Below are 18,082 nucleotides of genomic sequence, written 5' to 3'. Positions count from 1 at the left end.
AAACGTACTTATACACCTTACTAGTCTGGTGCCATCTTAGCCCAGATTAAACTGTAGTCCACTTCGACAATGACTCAATAAAACAAATATATTCTAAATAATACTAACCTTTACGTTTGATTGTGGTAACCAGTTTTGTCATGCCTCCAGATTCGAGTTTAGCCAGTGTGAATAGTAAGAATTAGACTAGTATCGTTTAGTAGTTAGGTTTTGTTTACTTAAACCATCTATTTAGCTGCTTTTTTTCGCTCGAGAGAATCACTGGTGATTAGTCTGGTGCTTAGTCTGTATGGCACACTGGCATGCTGAGCACTACATGATGAGAGTCCAACAGCGAATTCAGGTTAATGATATAACCCATAGCGTACTAGCTTTCAATATCTCAGGTGGCTGCAGTACTGCAGGGGGAACGTCATCGCAACGTCTGGCTTGGTTACCCACAATCGATGTTAGAAACCTGGCCTTTATAAGTGTTACAGCTGTCTTGTGAGACTCTCCCCACCTATTAGGTGAGTGGTACATAACAGTTATACAACGTGCACTCGTGCTCTGCCTGTATAAACGCACTTGCCTTCGGGCCTAACGGCCCTCAGGCTCGTGCGTTTATATCAGGCAGAGCACTCGTGGCCGTTGTATAACTATATAATATACCATGATTACGTGAAACTTCAAAGACGCTGCTGGTTGCATATAGGGAATATACACCCCAACCCACAGGTGAGTATATATATACCTACCTGAGGTCACGATTACGAGCTGATAGTCTGACGTGGGTGGGTGAACTACACCCATGCTAGCATGACTAATCACCCAGATGACTCAGGCTAATAGCCTTCGTCGCGCTAGGTGATCAATCACCCCAGCCAGTAAGAGTCCAACCACTGGATTCATTTTATACCCATACCTAGCGACTTCGATGATGGGTGGCAGCAAGTAACGTTGCTCCTATGTTTGTTGATATGAATGGACAAGTCCTGGGGATATACAGAGATATGTTTACTAAGTCCTAAAATCAATTCGATTCTTTATTGTGACTACGCTGAATTGCGAGAGTATACCATGCCAAACTATGGCAAATTAAGTGTAAGTATATACTTTAAGTAGGGTTGTGTGCATATGGGTTGTTAGTAAGTAATGCAGTGCGGGTTAATTTAGAAACATGGTATATATCATATGAACCGTGGCTCACTTCAGTGTTTCGCACTTTGCCAAGGCATTTTTTTATCAACAGTAAACTTCTGATGACTGAGGAGGAGGAGGGGTGTATGTAAGTGCAATACACCTTGTAGCCATGGCTTATATATTACATATATACCTATATACCTGACCACAGGTGAATATATATACTAACCTTTACTCACCTCTTTGTGTGCAAAAAGATGAAAAATAAGTAAACACGAAAGTAAGAAAAAAGACTTTGATGAGTTAATTAAAGCAATACAATACAGAGTTACATATGTGCATATGTGTGAAGATCACATTGTTGTTCTTCCCATCAATAATACACTGGTGTGATGCGCTGGCTTCCTGCACCGCATGACACATTATCATGTGTCTTGATGAATATTTGGTACAGTAAATGCCAACCATTGACAAGCAATAACATCTCAAATACTTCAAACATGCATTTCTCAATGCTTGCAAATTAGCAATAAGACTGGTTTTCACAGAGGGACCATAATCACAGAACAAAATAATGTGTGCGCGATGTAAATTAGACTTACCAGATCTTATCTCACTAATGATGATGTTCAAGTCTTGTGAGCCAGTGATCATTTCTAGTCGATCACAAAAATCAAACAAATCTTCCTCAAACTTCATTCTCTCAACTAAGCAGTCCAAAATCAGCTTGTTAGCAACACTGAAACTGTTGCAGCTTAATACAGCACACATCTGATCATCATTAATGAAATTCTGTAATCTTCCTAAAGTCTGTTCATAGTTGTGAGGCATCAGGTGCAGTATGGAGTGGTAATGTTGCTTAAGTTGTAAGAATTCTACAAATGGAATATAGCATGAAGCACATACACATGTAATTATGTATTTAGTGTTTAGAATAACACCCTAGAAATACTAGTATTTAAAAAAATGTAAATTTAAAAATAAAGTAGGGATCTATACAACAAAAGTAGTGAAACAAGAGATGAATGATGGTATTACAGCATAGCTCAGTGGGAAAGTCCCTACTTTGGCATTGAACAACACTAATTTGCCAAAGTAGGGACTTTCTCATTGAGCTATATATGCTGATGCCCATTGAGCTTTCCCATTCATCTCTTGTTTCACTACTTTTTGTTGTATAGATCCCTACTTCATTTTTAAATTTACAATTTTTAAAATACTAGTTTATTTAGTTTTTTGTTGTAGCACAGCTAGCTACAATGTAACTTGTGACTGTTCTATTAGAATATCATACATGACTGTTGTATTAGAGTGACTGTTGTATTAGAGTATATCTCATATCAGATAAGAGGTGTACAGCTAGCTAGACCAATAAGGGGTGAGGTCATCTTGTTTACTGTTATGAAAACAGCTAAATTTTGTTCAGAGGTATGCAAGGTCTCCGTACTCTATCGCTATTAGTCTCTTTAATTGATGGGTGTGGTCGCAAACCTATCGCGAACGGGATCCCAAATGAGAACTTGCACATATCTGGTCACATAGTAGTGCCAGGACTGAAGTGCTTCTGAAATCCAGCTCTGAAATAATTCGGTGGCGTATATACATGTTGTTGAAAGAAAGTGTTGATAAGGAAAATTAATGCCTCAATATGGTTTCGTTGGATGAACAAGAAGACAAGTAGCCTGATTGAAGATAAAAGAAAGACAAGGCGCAGAGGGCCTACACTCGTTGGAACCCTAAAAGGCACATCCCACTGGTGAGTTTGTTATTGTGGCATAAAATGGTGGTCATACACTGCTTAGTTTGGCCTCTAGCCTTGCGACTGTGGTCAGTGAGTGAGACAAAAATTCTAGTTTTGGTGATGTTTAAATTCTATATCCAGCCACTTGTAAGTGTTTTGTTTTATAGTTAATGCTGTTTTGTACAAGTACATGGAATTTTCAACTACAGTAGGGACCATAAGCACATCGATAAAAAGTACTGAAACAAGTTGGAGTAGTCCATGATATTAAATCACTGCAAAACAATAAGAAGTGTTATATCCCTACTGTGCTCAAGATACCATAACGGAAATGCACAGTAGGGATATAACATTTCTCATTGTTTTACAGTGATTTAATATCATGGACTACTCCAACTTGTTTCAGTACTTTTTATCGATGTGCTATGGTCCTTACTGTAGTTGAAAATTCCAAATTTTTTCGTGTACTTGCTTGTTAACTTTTTTTGTAAATAATTTTATTATGACTGGTGAACCCACGCATACCGCATCTGAAAAGGCACCGCGTGCCCCAGCTATATCAATTATCGTCTGAAAAGTGAAGTATCCATTACGCTTCGTTGTCAACCCATTACACAACATTTTGAATCAAGAACTGTTCAAAAAAAGTACCTCACGCATACCAAAAGAAAGAAATCATGCCGTGCGCCCCAATCATGTTAATTATCGTCTGAAAAGTGAAGTATTCATTAGGCTTCGCTGTAGGTTATGTTCAACCTGTTACACAGCAGTACGAATCAAGAACTATTTGAAAACACCTCTGCAATAAAAAATGGCCACGATCAAAAAATAATACGGACGATTTCCATTTCAAAGGGAAGCCATCACGTGCTCGCGCCAAATCGATACCTTTCCCTGTCAGCAAAGATGAATGGGACACAAAGGAGGACACTGGTAAGTCCATGAAGAATGTATTGTACGTACTGCGATATGCCAAAAGGCATCCGTCGGGCAGAAGCGACATCGAACCATGAAAAAATCAAGCCCGTAGCCTTAGCCATTATCAAGTTACGCTTGTCTGAAGGCATCAGTCAGTTACTTACTCAGTCAGTAGAAAATTCCGTTGAATAAGATTTTTAAAAATTCCATAGCAATTTGTTGAAAGCGTTACGCATCGATCTGAAAGCTTGTTTGGGCTTAGTTTTACCTAACCAATACTGCCTCATCGTCATCAGGGAAAATTAAGGCTGGTTTTTGGGTGATATTATTTTGTGGGCCACGCCTACTCCTTTGTGGTCCCTACTATACAGTTACTGTCGTACTGTATGATATTACATGAACTAGTACTATTCTGTAAAGGTGATTTAGTTGCGTAAAATGTTTCTAGGATGATTTTTTAATGTCAGAATTTTGGGCACTGTTTGATAATTAAAGCCATTCAGGAATGTTTGCATCTTTGAAGTTTCAACAATGAGCAAATTGAATAATACATTAAGGAGAATTAATAAACTGTAATTATTTACAATGCAATGACTACAAAAAATTATGTCAGGACAAACATTATCCATATCTGAGATGTTCTATACGTATATAACATCACTACAATTAATTTTGCAGTCTTAAATGGGAGCATTTTAACCTGAACATCAAACGTACAGTTTAAACTAAAGCTGTATACCCACAAGTAGCCATTTTTGAATTATTTTCCAAAGCATCAAGTTTGATGTGACCAAAGCAGTTGTTTTCACAAAGTTTTATTTGTCTTAAAAAGGTATTTAAATAAACTGGGTAAAAATAATTATGCATGCTACGTTAAAAATATGCACTTTTAAATCATACTGAAACAAAACTCAAATCACTAAAATCTATATACATCGTCTGCTCATGGAATATAAAGTTTTTCGTTTGTACAACAAAATTAATAGTGCATAGTGAGTTTACGGGTGTTTGTTTTTATGATGCAGTAGAAATAAGGTTAACCATTGTCATTTATTTGTTAGAATGGCCTTCTTCAGTTGTAAGTTATGATTGATCAATTAAGTGCCTGTAATTTATTCGCTGCAATGTTGAACAAATTACTGTTTCAACTGTCTACTAAAACGTCAAGACTATTAATGATAAAAGGCTAAACTTTAGCTGACCACTCCTTTGTTACTATAGATTTAAATGAAAACAGCCAAGCTATAAAAAAAGAGTACGGCCCCCCAAAAGGCCAGGGTGAAAAAAGATGTGAAATCAAAGGTGGTGGCCAAGAAATGGCTGTGATGGTAGGCTGGCAAAAATTTTTAATTACAACAATTCAGGTGAATTTGCGTTGCCTCCAAATTCACCTAAATTGTCATAATTAAAAATTTGCCATTAACCTATTACCACAGCCATTTCTTGGCTGCCACCTTTGATTTCACATCTTTTTTCACCCTGGGCTTTTGGGGGGTCGCACTCTTTTTTTACAGTTTGGCTATTTTGGTTTATATATCATATCTTTTTGTATTACAAGCCGCAAAGCCGGCCATAAACTGGCTTTGGTGCTTCCTTTCAACTTGTTGTTTTTCTTTACTGCAGGAATTGTGGAGCAAAAGAAGCAATTGTGTGTATAGCTTTTTGTCTGATTAAATATTTGTATATTTAACACTGAATGATTATCATATAGGTAATAAGGTGACTTCTTACATAACTGAACTGTAGCTGAAACTCTCATTGTTTGTAGTTGAACTCTTTTCAGGGTGATTTGTTTCTAGCTGAATTCTATGCATGGTGATTTGTTTCCAACACATATTTCTACAGGGTGATTTGTTTGTAGCTGATCTCTCTATAGGGTAACTTGTTTCTAGCTGAAATCTCTACAGGGTGACTTGTTTCCAGCTGATCTTTCTATAGGGTAACTTGTTTCTAGCTGATCCTCTACAGAGTGACTTGTTTCTAGCTGAACTCTCTAGAGGGTGATCAGTTCATAGCTGAACTCTCTACAGGGTGATTTGTTTCTACAGGGTGATTTGTTTGCAGCTGATTTCTATAGAGTAGCTTGTATCTAGCTGATATCTCTGCAGGGTGACTTGCTTCTAGCTGATCTCTCTACAGGGTTATTTGATCTGTGACTGCTCTATTAGGATGACTGCTCTATTAGAGTATCTCTACCTCCCACTTGCTATAACAAGTTGGATTTCGTGTTATAACTCTGTGGTTTTAAGTCTGATTCTTCTACACCATTGAAGAGCCTATTTAAGATGATTACTCCATCTGTACAGTGATTTTCAAAGCATTACTCCAAGCAGTTTTTCTGGTAGGTGTGGCAAGTAGTCGTTTTTTATTAGCTAATCTCGATTGTGTAATCGTTACACACTGTTGGTCTGTTTGTTGTATCTTCGTGGTTTTTAGCTCGCTTTCTTTCAAACCACAAACGGTTTGGGGTTCAATAGTTAACCTACTCATGCACTGATTTTCAGCTTCTTCTCATAAGCGGTTTACCCTGTAGACATGACAAAATATTGGTGTTATTTTTCATGAATAATCGCTAATAACTCCTTCACTGTTTATCGTATTTCAGCCAATCTTGGTACCAAGATGCGTCTTTATCCCTCCCTTCTGTGAGTCAAATGTCAAGGCAATCGGACATGGCATTCATGTTTTATGGCAGTTTTTGAGTGTGTGAAAAGAGGAAGAAAAATAACAATAACAAAAAACGAAGAAATTAAGCCAATTTTTGAAGTCACATATCTCGGGAATGCTTGAAGCAATTTTGCTGAAATTTGGAATGTGGTGTACTGACATTGGTGGGCATGTCCACAGCAAAAATGGTTTCATTCTGTAAAGACAGCACGGAGCTATGAATGTGTGAAAATCACGTTTTCTTTCTTCCTGTCAATATACCCACAGTGTTTTGTGCTGGTTTCTTTGGCCGCATGACACACTACGTACTGTGTGTCTTGAAAACAGAGAAGCAATAAAATTGAACCTGAAATATATGCAAAACAACTGATTTTTGCTCAGCTGGTCAATATAAGAGTTACAGTTTTGTCTGGTTAGTGGTGAGAAAGTAAATATTCATTTAAAGTTTTGGAGGATGTTTGACACAGTGGTGAGATACGTAACATTGCAGAGGTCATGAAGGTACAGGTTCAGCTTCAGGCCACAATTTAGTTTCACTTAATAGCATGGCTTTAATAATATTCTTCTCCGATGTTCTATTAGAGTAGTTGACTGCTCTATTATGACAACACAATGATAATACATCATAAGGTTGCATACAATCATTTTATTGGATGGTGGACAAATAGTACATATGGCAAGTGCAACATGGACATAATATTTTTGATAAGCATTTGTACTGCTTTAATACATGGACATAGAAATTGTTCAACTAATAACTTCATTCACTTTGCTAAAATGACTATGGCAGCTGTGCCAATGATTCCATCTCACATAAATTCAACAAGGTTGAGTACACTACAAGTGCCTCTAATAAATGAATCTGTTCGACTTTTCTACTGCCATGTGCAACAAGCTGAATTACTCCATGTAATTATTTTCAGCAACAAAAAACCATCCTAGCTTACTCAGGTGATAAACATGATAACAGTTCTAGCCTGAGCTAGGGATCCTACTTGCTCGAGTTCATGGCAAGTTTAAAACTTGAAACACTTGGGAGCTAATCTCTTGCAGTAAGAAGACTCTAACTTGGCTTGTATTATTATCATTTTGAGTGAACTGCAGCCTTTGTTAAAGGTGCTGTAGATGTAAGACAGATGGAAGAGGTAAACAGCTGCCTTAGTCAATTTAGTGAATTCTAATGCCCCTACATAGGTTAAAGTACCATGCACTCTTTCACTACAGAAAATATAGTATTCATTACACTCACTACTACTATGTATAGAGTTAACCCATGCATTGATGGTCAAATCCTCAGGGACCCACTAGCTGAATTACTGAATTGCATCATACTAACCATCCAATACACAGAACTACCTAGCAACCATATCTATAATACTTGTTATAAACTAAGGAGGTTGACTATGTTGTTTTTGCTTACATAACTAACTGCACTGAAATTATCAAAAAGCAAATTCTAAACTTTGGTAAAAACCAGGCTGAACAAACAATGGAATCCCAAACAACTATTATACAAAGATGTCTTATGCTCCAAAGACTGTTCTATACAGTTTACTTACTGTGTGATGACCAGTGCTCAAAATAATGAAAAACTTATGCACTATAGTGACTACTGATAAAATCAAAATTTCTCTGTAGTTACTGACTACTGGTCTGCAGTACTACATTTTAATATGCATTCAGGGGTATAGCCATGATGGCATACAGGGATCAGGAGGCATGCCCCCCAAGGGAATTCTGAAAATAAATCTGAGAGTGATTTCTATTACCATTTGCTAGACACTACATACCTGCTAAGTTAAGTACTGCACACTGCTAAGTTATTATTTTTTCATGTTAGGCAGTAACAGGCTACCATAGCAAATATTGGTTGATTGTAAGGAGAGATTTGAATGGAAAACTGTAGACTGCCAACTGCTATGTCGAGCTCTGCAGTGCAATCCATTCCAAAGCTGGTTTTTTTGTAATTTGCCCCCTTCTTGATATTGTGCATACATTTTATATATATATATATATATATATATATATATATATATTATATGTAATACTTTCACACCTCAGATCAAAGGAGCCACTTGGGCTACGTTTCATATGTAGCCCAGCTAGCTGGGCTACAACTGGGCACTGATTATATAGACGTTGAGGCCAAAATTGATTGTGGGGATTGGTTAACACTCACATAATTAGGATGCACGACTTGGATTTTGCCATGAAAACCACTCAGACAGAGATAGTGTTTTGTTACCTAATGCCATCCTACGAGTAATAATGTCCTTGAGGGGCAGATCCACCTCGGGATCCGGACTTCTAAAAGCGAGAGTTCCACTCTTACTGGTGGACTATCCAGCGATGCTTTCACAGCAAAAAATACCACATTTCCGACGGTTATATTGGTACAGGAAATGTCAAGGAAATTTTCTGTTTGAATTTCTGACACATTTCCTGTACTTGTACATATCACCTTTCCAAGTGATTTCCAGTTTTGCAGGAAATGCCACTTTCAAAAATGTCAAGGAATATTTTGTTCATATTTCTGGCACATTTCCTGCTCTAATACATGCCACCTTTCCAGGCAATTTCCACTCATGCAGGAAATGTCACATTTCCTGGAACTGGAAATGTCAAGGAAATTTTTTGGTTTACATTTCTGACGCATTTCCTGTACTTTTACATATCACTCTTCCATCTAATTTCCAGTTGTGCAGGAAATTCCACAACCATATTTTGTCAAGGAGTTCTTTGTTCACATTTCTGGAACATTTCCTATACTAGTACATACCACCTGTCCAGGTGATTTCCAGTTATGTGGAAATTTCAAGGTAATTTGTTTACATTTCTGGTGCATTTTCTGTATTAGTACATATCACCTGTTACGGTAGTTTGCAGTTAGGCATGTAATATAAGTTTGACACGTGCCACTTTTACTGTCATTGATTTGAAGTTACTATGGAATTTTAAATTGATATGGTTACACTTTAGCTCAAATTACTGTAGAATTTTGCAATAATTTTATTTTCAGTTTGTACTATGCAGTTTAACTGGTAGCTAAAGATAGAATTATTACATGAATATATCTGCATCCACTGAAAATTCTATCGCACACTTCACATTTTTTGTTGTCTTGCAGAATATAGAAATTAACCCATGCACTAAACTTTAATCTCGTGATCAATATACCTATATATGTAATAACAAATTGTTACAGCTCAAAAATGTGACATGCTGTTTGATATAATAGGTTTGCCACAATTTGTAAGTGCTAGTAATGGTTAAACAAACAAATGGGTGGCTTTCCAGACACTCTCTATTGAGCCCCATTGGTAACCATGGCACAAAACAGAAAACAAGCAACCTTTGCATAATTACGTCACTTTGTATTATGAATTACACAGGATCACCATAAAATTAAATAATATTATAGGCTGTTATGTGTCATCTCACAATAAGCAAAAAATCATTTTATCGATGAGCTGGAACAATTTTCTATACACAGCGAACTGGGAAACTCATCTCCCATACATATTCTACAGTACTTCAGCACACACCTTTCTACTCTTACCAGAGGAGTACCACTATAACCAGGTCAACACATAATTATGTATACGAAACCAATGAAGCTACCATCCAGTAGCTACTACTGCTACTGGATCATAGCAGTAGTGGCTAGGATCCATTGTGCCACTACAACTACAATAAAATTTCTGGGATAAATTTATAAAATTCTCACCAGCATACGTATATGTAGCTAACTCAACTCAGATATTTTACTATCAGCAGCCACAAACTATATAGGGTGGCCCGTTGAGAGACTATTGACAATGAGTCAATGAAGGGGACTGAACACCATTAGGAGCTATATTGGCTACAAGAAGTATATGTCTATTTAAGGTAGTATTCCCACACACTTTATCGTAGAAAAACGACTCTACATAATGTATGAGTTTGACACCAGATCAAATGGGGTCGACATTGTGATGTGTGCTTTTGCTTTACATCTGATGCATAATTACTTACATAGAATGCACTTAAAAGATTTTGGTGTAGCTATTTGTCAATTTCCAGTTTGGCTCAGTGGGAATTGCACATGCTGTGTAGCCAAAGCTGATCATACATGCAAAATTCTGTATCGAATTCAGGGGCAGATCCAGGGGGGGTTCAAAGGGTTCCATGGAACCCCCCTTTTGAAAGAAGAGCCTCTCTTACTCGAGATACTCTAATAGAGAAGTCACAGTAGTCTTTTGAGGAGCAGTGTAGCAAGCTATATGTATACAGTTATAAATAAGGAAATGTAGTTGGTGAGGGCATCTATGGTGAGGGGCAGCTATTGTCAGCAGGTAATGACCTTTTTTTTTGATCTTCAACTTACAGCTAGACTGAAGTTGCAATTTAAAGTGGAACCCTCCTTTTAAAAGTCTGGATCCCCCTGTAATTATATAATCAACTCCTTCATGTATTACAGTAGCTACTACGTGTTTCAGCATGTCTCAGGCACTGAACCAGATTGCCAGTTGCTCACAGCACTAATCACCTGTGGGCACTGAAACCATCTCTGCCTCTGGATCCAGATTGCACTACTTGTCCTGAACAATTAAATTGATCAAATCTGATAAGTGTGAACCAAAGTGTAACCAAACAAGACTACCAAGCAGGGCTGGCTCTGGCAAAATAGGGGCGGGTGGGCCACCACAGTTGGGGGCATAGCAATTGTAGCATATTTTCAAGGGGGTCTGGGGGCAGCCCCCCCTCCACCAGGAAAATTTTTAAAATCATCACTCAATCCTGAGATGCAGCAATCTGAAAGCATTTTTAACGTAATTTAGTTGGGTGCTGACAGTTGCATGCTGCTCAACAGAATCTTTGAAGTAAGTCTGAGTGTACTGAAGGGCTGAAATAATATCAAGTAGCAAACTATTACGTGCAATTGTATGGCTTCTCGTACGTTAGTCTGTGCACTGGAGTTTAAAAGCATAGATTATAGCCCTCTATATAATCTATGGTATAGCTACGTATAATATTTAGCTAGCTGTACATAATATGAGGGAAGATACTCTCTTTCTCTTCTAGAGTAAAAGGTTGGGTGGGTCGCAAAGAGCAAGAATTTTAACCGATCGATTTTAACCTAAGCGCGCAACTTAATAGTTTTTTTCTGACAAAAGTTGAGGCGTTTGTTATGCTGCGCGGGAACATTAAAAATGGCGACGTTGGCAGGTGCTGGCAGAAAGTTGGAGAGATCGAAGCGTTCTTCTGTGACATAGAGAAAGAGAAGACTCCGCAAGCAAGTAGTGAAATAAAAGAATGCCAGTGAAGCGGCCGTCTCGACTCGAGGGGTTCTGGACTCAAGTCACTACTCGCACATCACCTGCCTACCTTAACAGCTATAATTCCATATGGGTATGTGAAAAGGAATGGTATTATTGCCACTGCTTCTAATGTGAGGAAACAAACAAGCTCTTCTTACTACAACTCGGTGCCGGAAAACAAGGTAGGCATCATTTAGAGTCGCCTAGTCCAGTACACAAATATTTATTATATCCAGGTTACCAAAATCAATAGAGTAGTATGTCTGGAGATAAATATAGTGTTACTCGTCAGCAGAATGTATCACCAGATATATTAAGAGAATGGTAACTTTGCCAAGATGGTGAACATCATTAAGACTATAGCACTTGTTGAAAAAGTCCATCGGACCTCAGGATGCCAACCTACAATTGAGTTTGAGCTGTTACTGAATGTCGTTGATGTGTCACCTGGTCTGTAGGTGAGGTTCTCTTTTGTGATTACAAGTCTTGTTTGTAATTATGTAATTGTTTGTAGTATGTGTTTATTCTGTGGTGTATCATTAAACAAGGCCACAAACAGACATCCTGTTCAAAATATGTGTAACCTTATATCCTACATTGCTCATATCTTGCCTACAGTAATTGTGCTAAGTAGTACCTTGAGTAGTATGTATGCATTCCCAGGTGCATTTGGATTGAACATAATACCACACAGTACTTTACCATTATTTGTAACTTGATTTTAGAAAGCGGATCCAAATTATACACCAGGGGAAATTGAACGACCACCTCTAGTGGGTAGCTATACTATCAAACTATCCGGCGATTTTGATGCTCAAAACTGTTTCTTGAGGTTATGTTTTCTGGGTGCCCTGTCAGGCTCTAGTCATATTTTCTGGCTTTGACACGAGGACCTCGCTTCATGAGAATCAGTGGTGGATGGCCTTCAACAGCCAGCCAAAGATTTTGGTATTGATTCTGCTGTATTTCAGCCACTTAAGGAGCTAGTTTTCAAGAATAGCTGCCAACCTGCTACTAATAGGCCTAATGTATTTTGTGGAGTGGACTCACACTAAGTTAGAAACAGCTTCTTAACAATTATCCAGGAATTTCCTAGTTCTTGTACCACTGTAGACACTAATGTCAAGCTAAAACTACTGAAGCTGCTCTTCCTACAAAGTCACAAATATCGCACGTGTACTAATTTATTAGAATATTTACAAGACGTTGTAATAGTGCATAAATAGTTAGATATAGGCTACACATAGCCTTTTCTACACAGTCTATATAGTGACAACATATTTTTAGATGTAAACTAGCTTAGCGGGCAGCATTAAGCGGATAGCGCAATACTAACAACATCGCTAAGTATTTACTTCTGGTCATTCACAGTAGCCTATCCACTAGTACTAAGCAGTAAAGCAGCAAAGGAATTAATCCTACGCAACTACAATAGCCTCCACCACTGCTAGTATGCACAAGTACACATGTTTTGTAAACATTCTATTAAATTAGTGCATTCGCGAACTCTGTAACTTTGTAGGAAGAGCAGCTTCAACAGTTTTAGCTTGATAATAGTGTTTCCAGTGGTACAGGAGCTAGATAATTCCTGGATAACTGTTAAGAAGCTGTTTAGTTCAGTGCATAAGTCCAGTCTGCGAGTCCAGTCTGCGAGTCCAGTCTGCGAGTCCAGTCTGCGAGTCCAGTCTGCGAGTCCAGTCTGCGAGTCCAGTCTGCGAGTCCAGTCTGCGAAATACATTAGGTCCTACTATTAATGTGTTTTCTATGCATAGTATTAATGTATTCAGTTTTTCATATTTGTTGGCCCTGACCACAAACATTTTTCGTATGGTTACACTGGATCTGTTTTCAGTAATCTTGCATCGTTCAACTTTCTTAAAAGTCCAAGAAAAATAGTTATATTGTAGTGTAGGTTGCATTTTTTTAATGTGTATTATACCGTGCATTCATTTACATTATACAATTTGCAGAAACTTCAATAAAGTGGAGCAGCTGTAATATGCCGAACTTAAGGGCAAGGTGGAAATAGCTATCAATCAAGAAGATATTAAGTGACATTGATACACCAAGAGAGCAGAGAGACATCTAGCAAGGAGTGACACGATGAGCTAATGAAAGTTAAAACTCAAGCTTAAGGAGTAAACATGCTGATATGATGATAAAGATGGTAGTCAATTAAACAGGTTCAGCCCAGGTGATCACACTTTGTCCCAAGCAAAAGAAATTTCGTGATGGGTCACAAAATCTGATATATGGTACTGTACTATGTGACTAACTTGTAGCTATACTATACCCTTGTAACTGTGTACATGTATATTATGTAATACCATGTAGATATTATTGTTTACAGTTTTTACCACATGTATAAGTTTCATTGATACTGTACAAGAAATGTATTTGAAATTTCATTAATACTGTATAGAAGAAATCTGTTGGAAATGTCATAGATATTGTATAAGGGAAATCTGTAGGAAATTTCATAGATATTGTATAGAGGAAATGTACAGGAAATTTCATAGATATTGTATAGGGGAAATCTATAGGAAATTCCATAGATATTGTATAGAGGAAATGTATTGGAAATTTCATAAATACCTTATAGAAGAAATCTGTAGGATATTTCATATGTCCAGTGCAGGAAATCTGCAGGAAATTGTGCCCTATCATGTAGTAGGAAATGTACAGGAAATTTGCAAATTTCCTGCACATTTCCATCTCCCGGATATGAGCTGGAAATGTCACCTGTCCTGTAAATTTCCTGCACATATCCTGCTACAGGAAATGCCACATTTTTTCCTGTGTTTACTGTAAAATCATCAATATTATTTTAGGCCATTAGAAATGCAGCTGAAGCCTTTAACAGTTGCTGTAATAGCTTTAAAAAGACAAGACAATAATTATTTTAGAGGCGCTTATTGCATATGAAAGTAAAAGATAGCTGCTTCAAGTGATATTTATACTAATTGGAAAACAAAAAGAGTATAATGTAGCTAGCTAGCTAGACAAAAAAGTAAACAAACTACTATTTTAAAAATTAAAATTTTTAAAAGGAAGTAGGCATTGGTATCGAGACCACGGTAGTGTGTTGTGCAGCCCAAGAAGCCGGCGTGCCACACCGTGAGAATATTTACAGGAAGAAAGAAAACGCGCTTTTCACACCTTTGTTGCTCCATGATTCCTTATCCGATTGGAACCAGTTTCACTACAGAGGTTCCCACCAGGTAGGCCATGCCACATACCAAATTTGAAGGAAATCTCCCTAGCCTTTTCTGAGATTTGAGTGGCCAAAGTTTTGTTTTAATTTCTTCGCTTTTTTTCTTCGCTGTAGGGGGCTACGGGGGCTTCGATTTCTTTTTGCACACTTTGCAAAAATTGCTATAAAACACAAACTTTTAACTCCATTGTATCGATATTTGGCACAAGTAAAGAGCGTACATTCGCGTACCAAGTTTGCTATGAATCTGATTATCCAAGGAGTTATGAGCGTTTATTCACCTAAAAAAAGATGAAACTTTTGTCACGGATACAGGGTTAACCGAGTAGAGGAACAACTTGAAAATTCGTGTGCACATAGGCTGATCATTGTAGGAGTGCCTTTTGGTGGTTAGAACAGCAACAGACTTACAGCTACAAAGTTATAAAGCAAAAACTGAGCAAGTATAAAATTGTGGGATCGAGATACTCTAATAGAGCAGTCACTGGGGGGAAAAACGGATGCATAAAAAATGTCGAAAAAATGAACTCATTATGACCAGAGTTTAAACCAAGGACCTCCATACCTAATGCCTGCATCCTTAACCACTGAACCACTGCTATCTTGGTTGATCACTTCACTTAATTTCTACGTTATAAATGAAAATTCTAGCTTAATAAGTAAAACTGATCTACCAATAGAAAATCTAGATTGTTCTAGAACATTCTATGTGTGTTCTATTAGATGATTTCAGTGAAAGCAACAACGTGCACTCTATTAGAGCATTAGCACCATACTATTGTTGCAACACTTTGAGGCTCAATCTAGTAGCTATTTCATCAAATCAGAGCCATTTTTGTATCAATCAGTGGTATATTTGCAGTATTAACTTAGTTTCTCCCCCAGGCAGTCTGCGAGCAGACTAGTATGAATGACTTGCACCAATCATCATCATCATAATAAGTGCTATGCTAGCAAAACTTGTGATATAACAGCCTGGAAATCATATCCCAGTAAAAGATGCAGGATTTGGTTTTTGACAATACAAAAAAAGTGAAATCCACTCAAAAACAGCCAAGCTGTAAAAAAAGAGTGTGGCCCTCAAAAGCCTGGGTGAAAAAAGTTGTGAAATCAAAGGTGGCGGCCGCAATGATGTTAATGCTAAAAAAAGTTAATAATGGCTGTTAAAATTTATTAGCATTAACATCATTGCAGCCATTTCTTGGCCACCACCTTTGATTTCACAACTTTTTTCACCCAGGCTTTTGAGGGCCGCACTCTTTTTTTACACCTTGGCTGTTTTTGAGTGGATAATATATATGGGTCATTCCATGTCAAATCAACAAGGAATTTAGGGTCACCTCTCGGATTTTGACGAAACTTGGTGTGTTTGTAGTACCTATGGTGCTTATCACTCATGCAAATTTTTAGCTCCATACATTCCATAGTTTCTGATTTATGACCACAAATATTTTGAATATTTCATGAAAATTTGGTCCATCTCTAGTTACAAAATCAACTGCAACTTTGTACTGTGTAAATATTTTTAAACACTCTTTTCAGTGATGGAAGACTGTTGATTGACCTTTCCAGTGATTCCTAAATTATGGGATATCTACTTAATTATGGTTCAAAAGTACTTCATTGAAAACTATAATCCCTTATATTTTGAAAAATGCTGTTTGAAATTTTTCAAATTCTTTTGTGAATAATGATTGGATCATAGTCTATGTATGATAAAATTTTTGTGGTGGGACCACAATGGGCTCAAGAGATATAATGAATTATGTTGTGGTATGCGGTGGAATTTGCCGTCTATTATTGTTGTATTGGAGTGTACACCTCCAATATCCACTCGCAACAAGGCCATGCCAAGTTTGTCTTACAGAGTGAAGGTGTCTAGGTATATTGCAACCTGTATTAGTGACCACCTGTATTGAAAGGCCATCTATGTGCTGCAGTTAAGTTATACTTCTTTAATGTATAGCACCAAAGCATCAACCCTTTCTAGCAAATCCAAAAATGATCCTTATTAGACAGGTTGACTATAAATGAGATTATCATGCGTCCATAAACACATTAATGTTGTACCATCTCTTCAGTTATACCTTATTTATTAAGTAAAATCTTGCCGTAGTGCACTCACATACATATCCCCACTCTACACTATTCAAGTTACGTACATGGCAGCATAGGTACAGTAGACCTCCTCAAAAAGGATACCTGGGCACCTTAATAGCCTCATGATCTTACTTTATAATTGTACGTACATTTTGGGCCCAAGACAAGTCTGTGGTTTCTCAAAAATGAACACTTCATCAATGGTCCAGGGAATAGAATAGTTACACTATATACAGTAGATGCATTACTTGTACCAAGAGTTTTTATATTATTAACACTTGCTTGCACCTCAATGTGTGATTTATAGTACTGTAATTACTAAAATGGTTTTTCAAAGTATTTTGGGTTGACGCTTTGAAGATCAGTACAGGCAAATGTTAAGTATGTGGTCAGCATGTCCTATGTGAGTATGTGCATGAGTTTATGACTTGATCTTCAAAGTGGTCATGAATGTAAAGTAATGTAGTAATTAATTTCACATATTGAGGTACAATTAATGCATGTATGATAAAACCCCTCCATTGCTAGGAACATAATAAAGTGCTCATATTACAGAAGCCACAGAAGTATCTTGATCTAAATGTATGTGCATCACTAGAGTGGGAGTACAGTGTATAAACAGGTGTCCTGGTTATCAAGATATCCAAGTATCCCTTCTGAGGAGTTCTGTTGTATGTGTCTATGTAGCCACATACGCAACTTAAATATGGCTAAGTCCACTACAGTGGTATTCAACTTAATAAAGAAGGTATTCAGTGGCGGATCCAGGGGGGGGGGGGGGGGGGGGGGGGGCACAGGGGGCACGTGCCCCCCCCCCCCCCCCCCCCCCCCCCCTTAAAAAGATCAAGATACTCTAATAGAGTAGTCAATCACCAATCACTCTAATAAAGCAGTCACAGTGTTCATGGGGAAGTGTAGCTTACTTAGGAAGCTATAAATAGGATTTTATTTTACATAACATATGTGATATAATATATTTGGTAAAGGATAACTAGCTATTATTGTTGTGACCTTTTTTTT

At 37.5% G+C, this 18,082-nt stretch overlaps 1 protein-coding gene and 1 long non-coding RNA gene across 2 annotated transcripts in view; one reads left to right on the top strand and one right to left on the bottom strand.

The window, feature by feature from the left end:
- The window catches only part of LOC136259138 (uncharacterized), a 42,945-nt gene that overhangs the window by 13,136 nt on the left and 11,727 nt on the right, over window positions 1-18,082 (bottom strand). The window contains exon 10 of the mRNA XM_066052559.1: window positions 1,725-1,997. Coding sequence (XP_065908631.1) covers window positions 1,725-1,997 — 273 coding nt within the window. The remainder of the gene's footprint in view (window positions 1-1,724; window positions 1,998-18,082) is intronic.
- On the top strand, window positions 11,399-14,147 carry LOC136259144 (uncharacterized). Its single transcript, XR_010703225.1, has 3 exons — window positions 11,399-11,930; window positions 11,985-12,206; window positions 13,719-14,147. It is a non-coding gene; the product is annotated as an uncharacterized lncRNA (long non-coding RNA).

Source organism: Dysidea avara, chromosome 6 (genome assembly GCF_963678975.1).
Source record: "Dysidea avara chromosome 6, odDysAvar1.4, whole genome shotgun sequence".
NCBI classification, from domain to species: Eukaryota; Metazoa; Porifera; class Demospongiae; order Dictyoceratida; family Dysideidae; genus Dysidea; species Dysidea avara.
The sequence above is the reverse complement of the archived record's forward strand: the minus strand, read 5'-3'. Positions and strand labels throughout refer to the sequence as shown.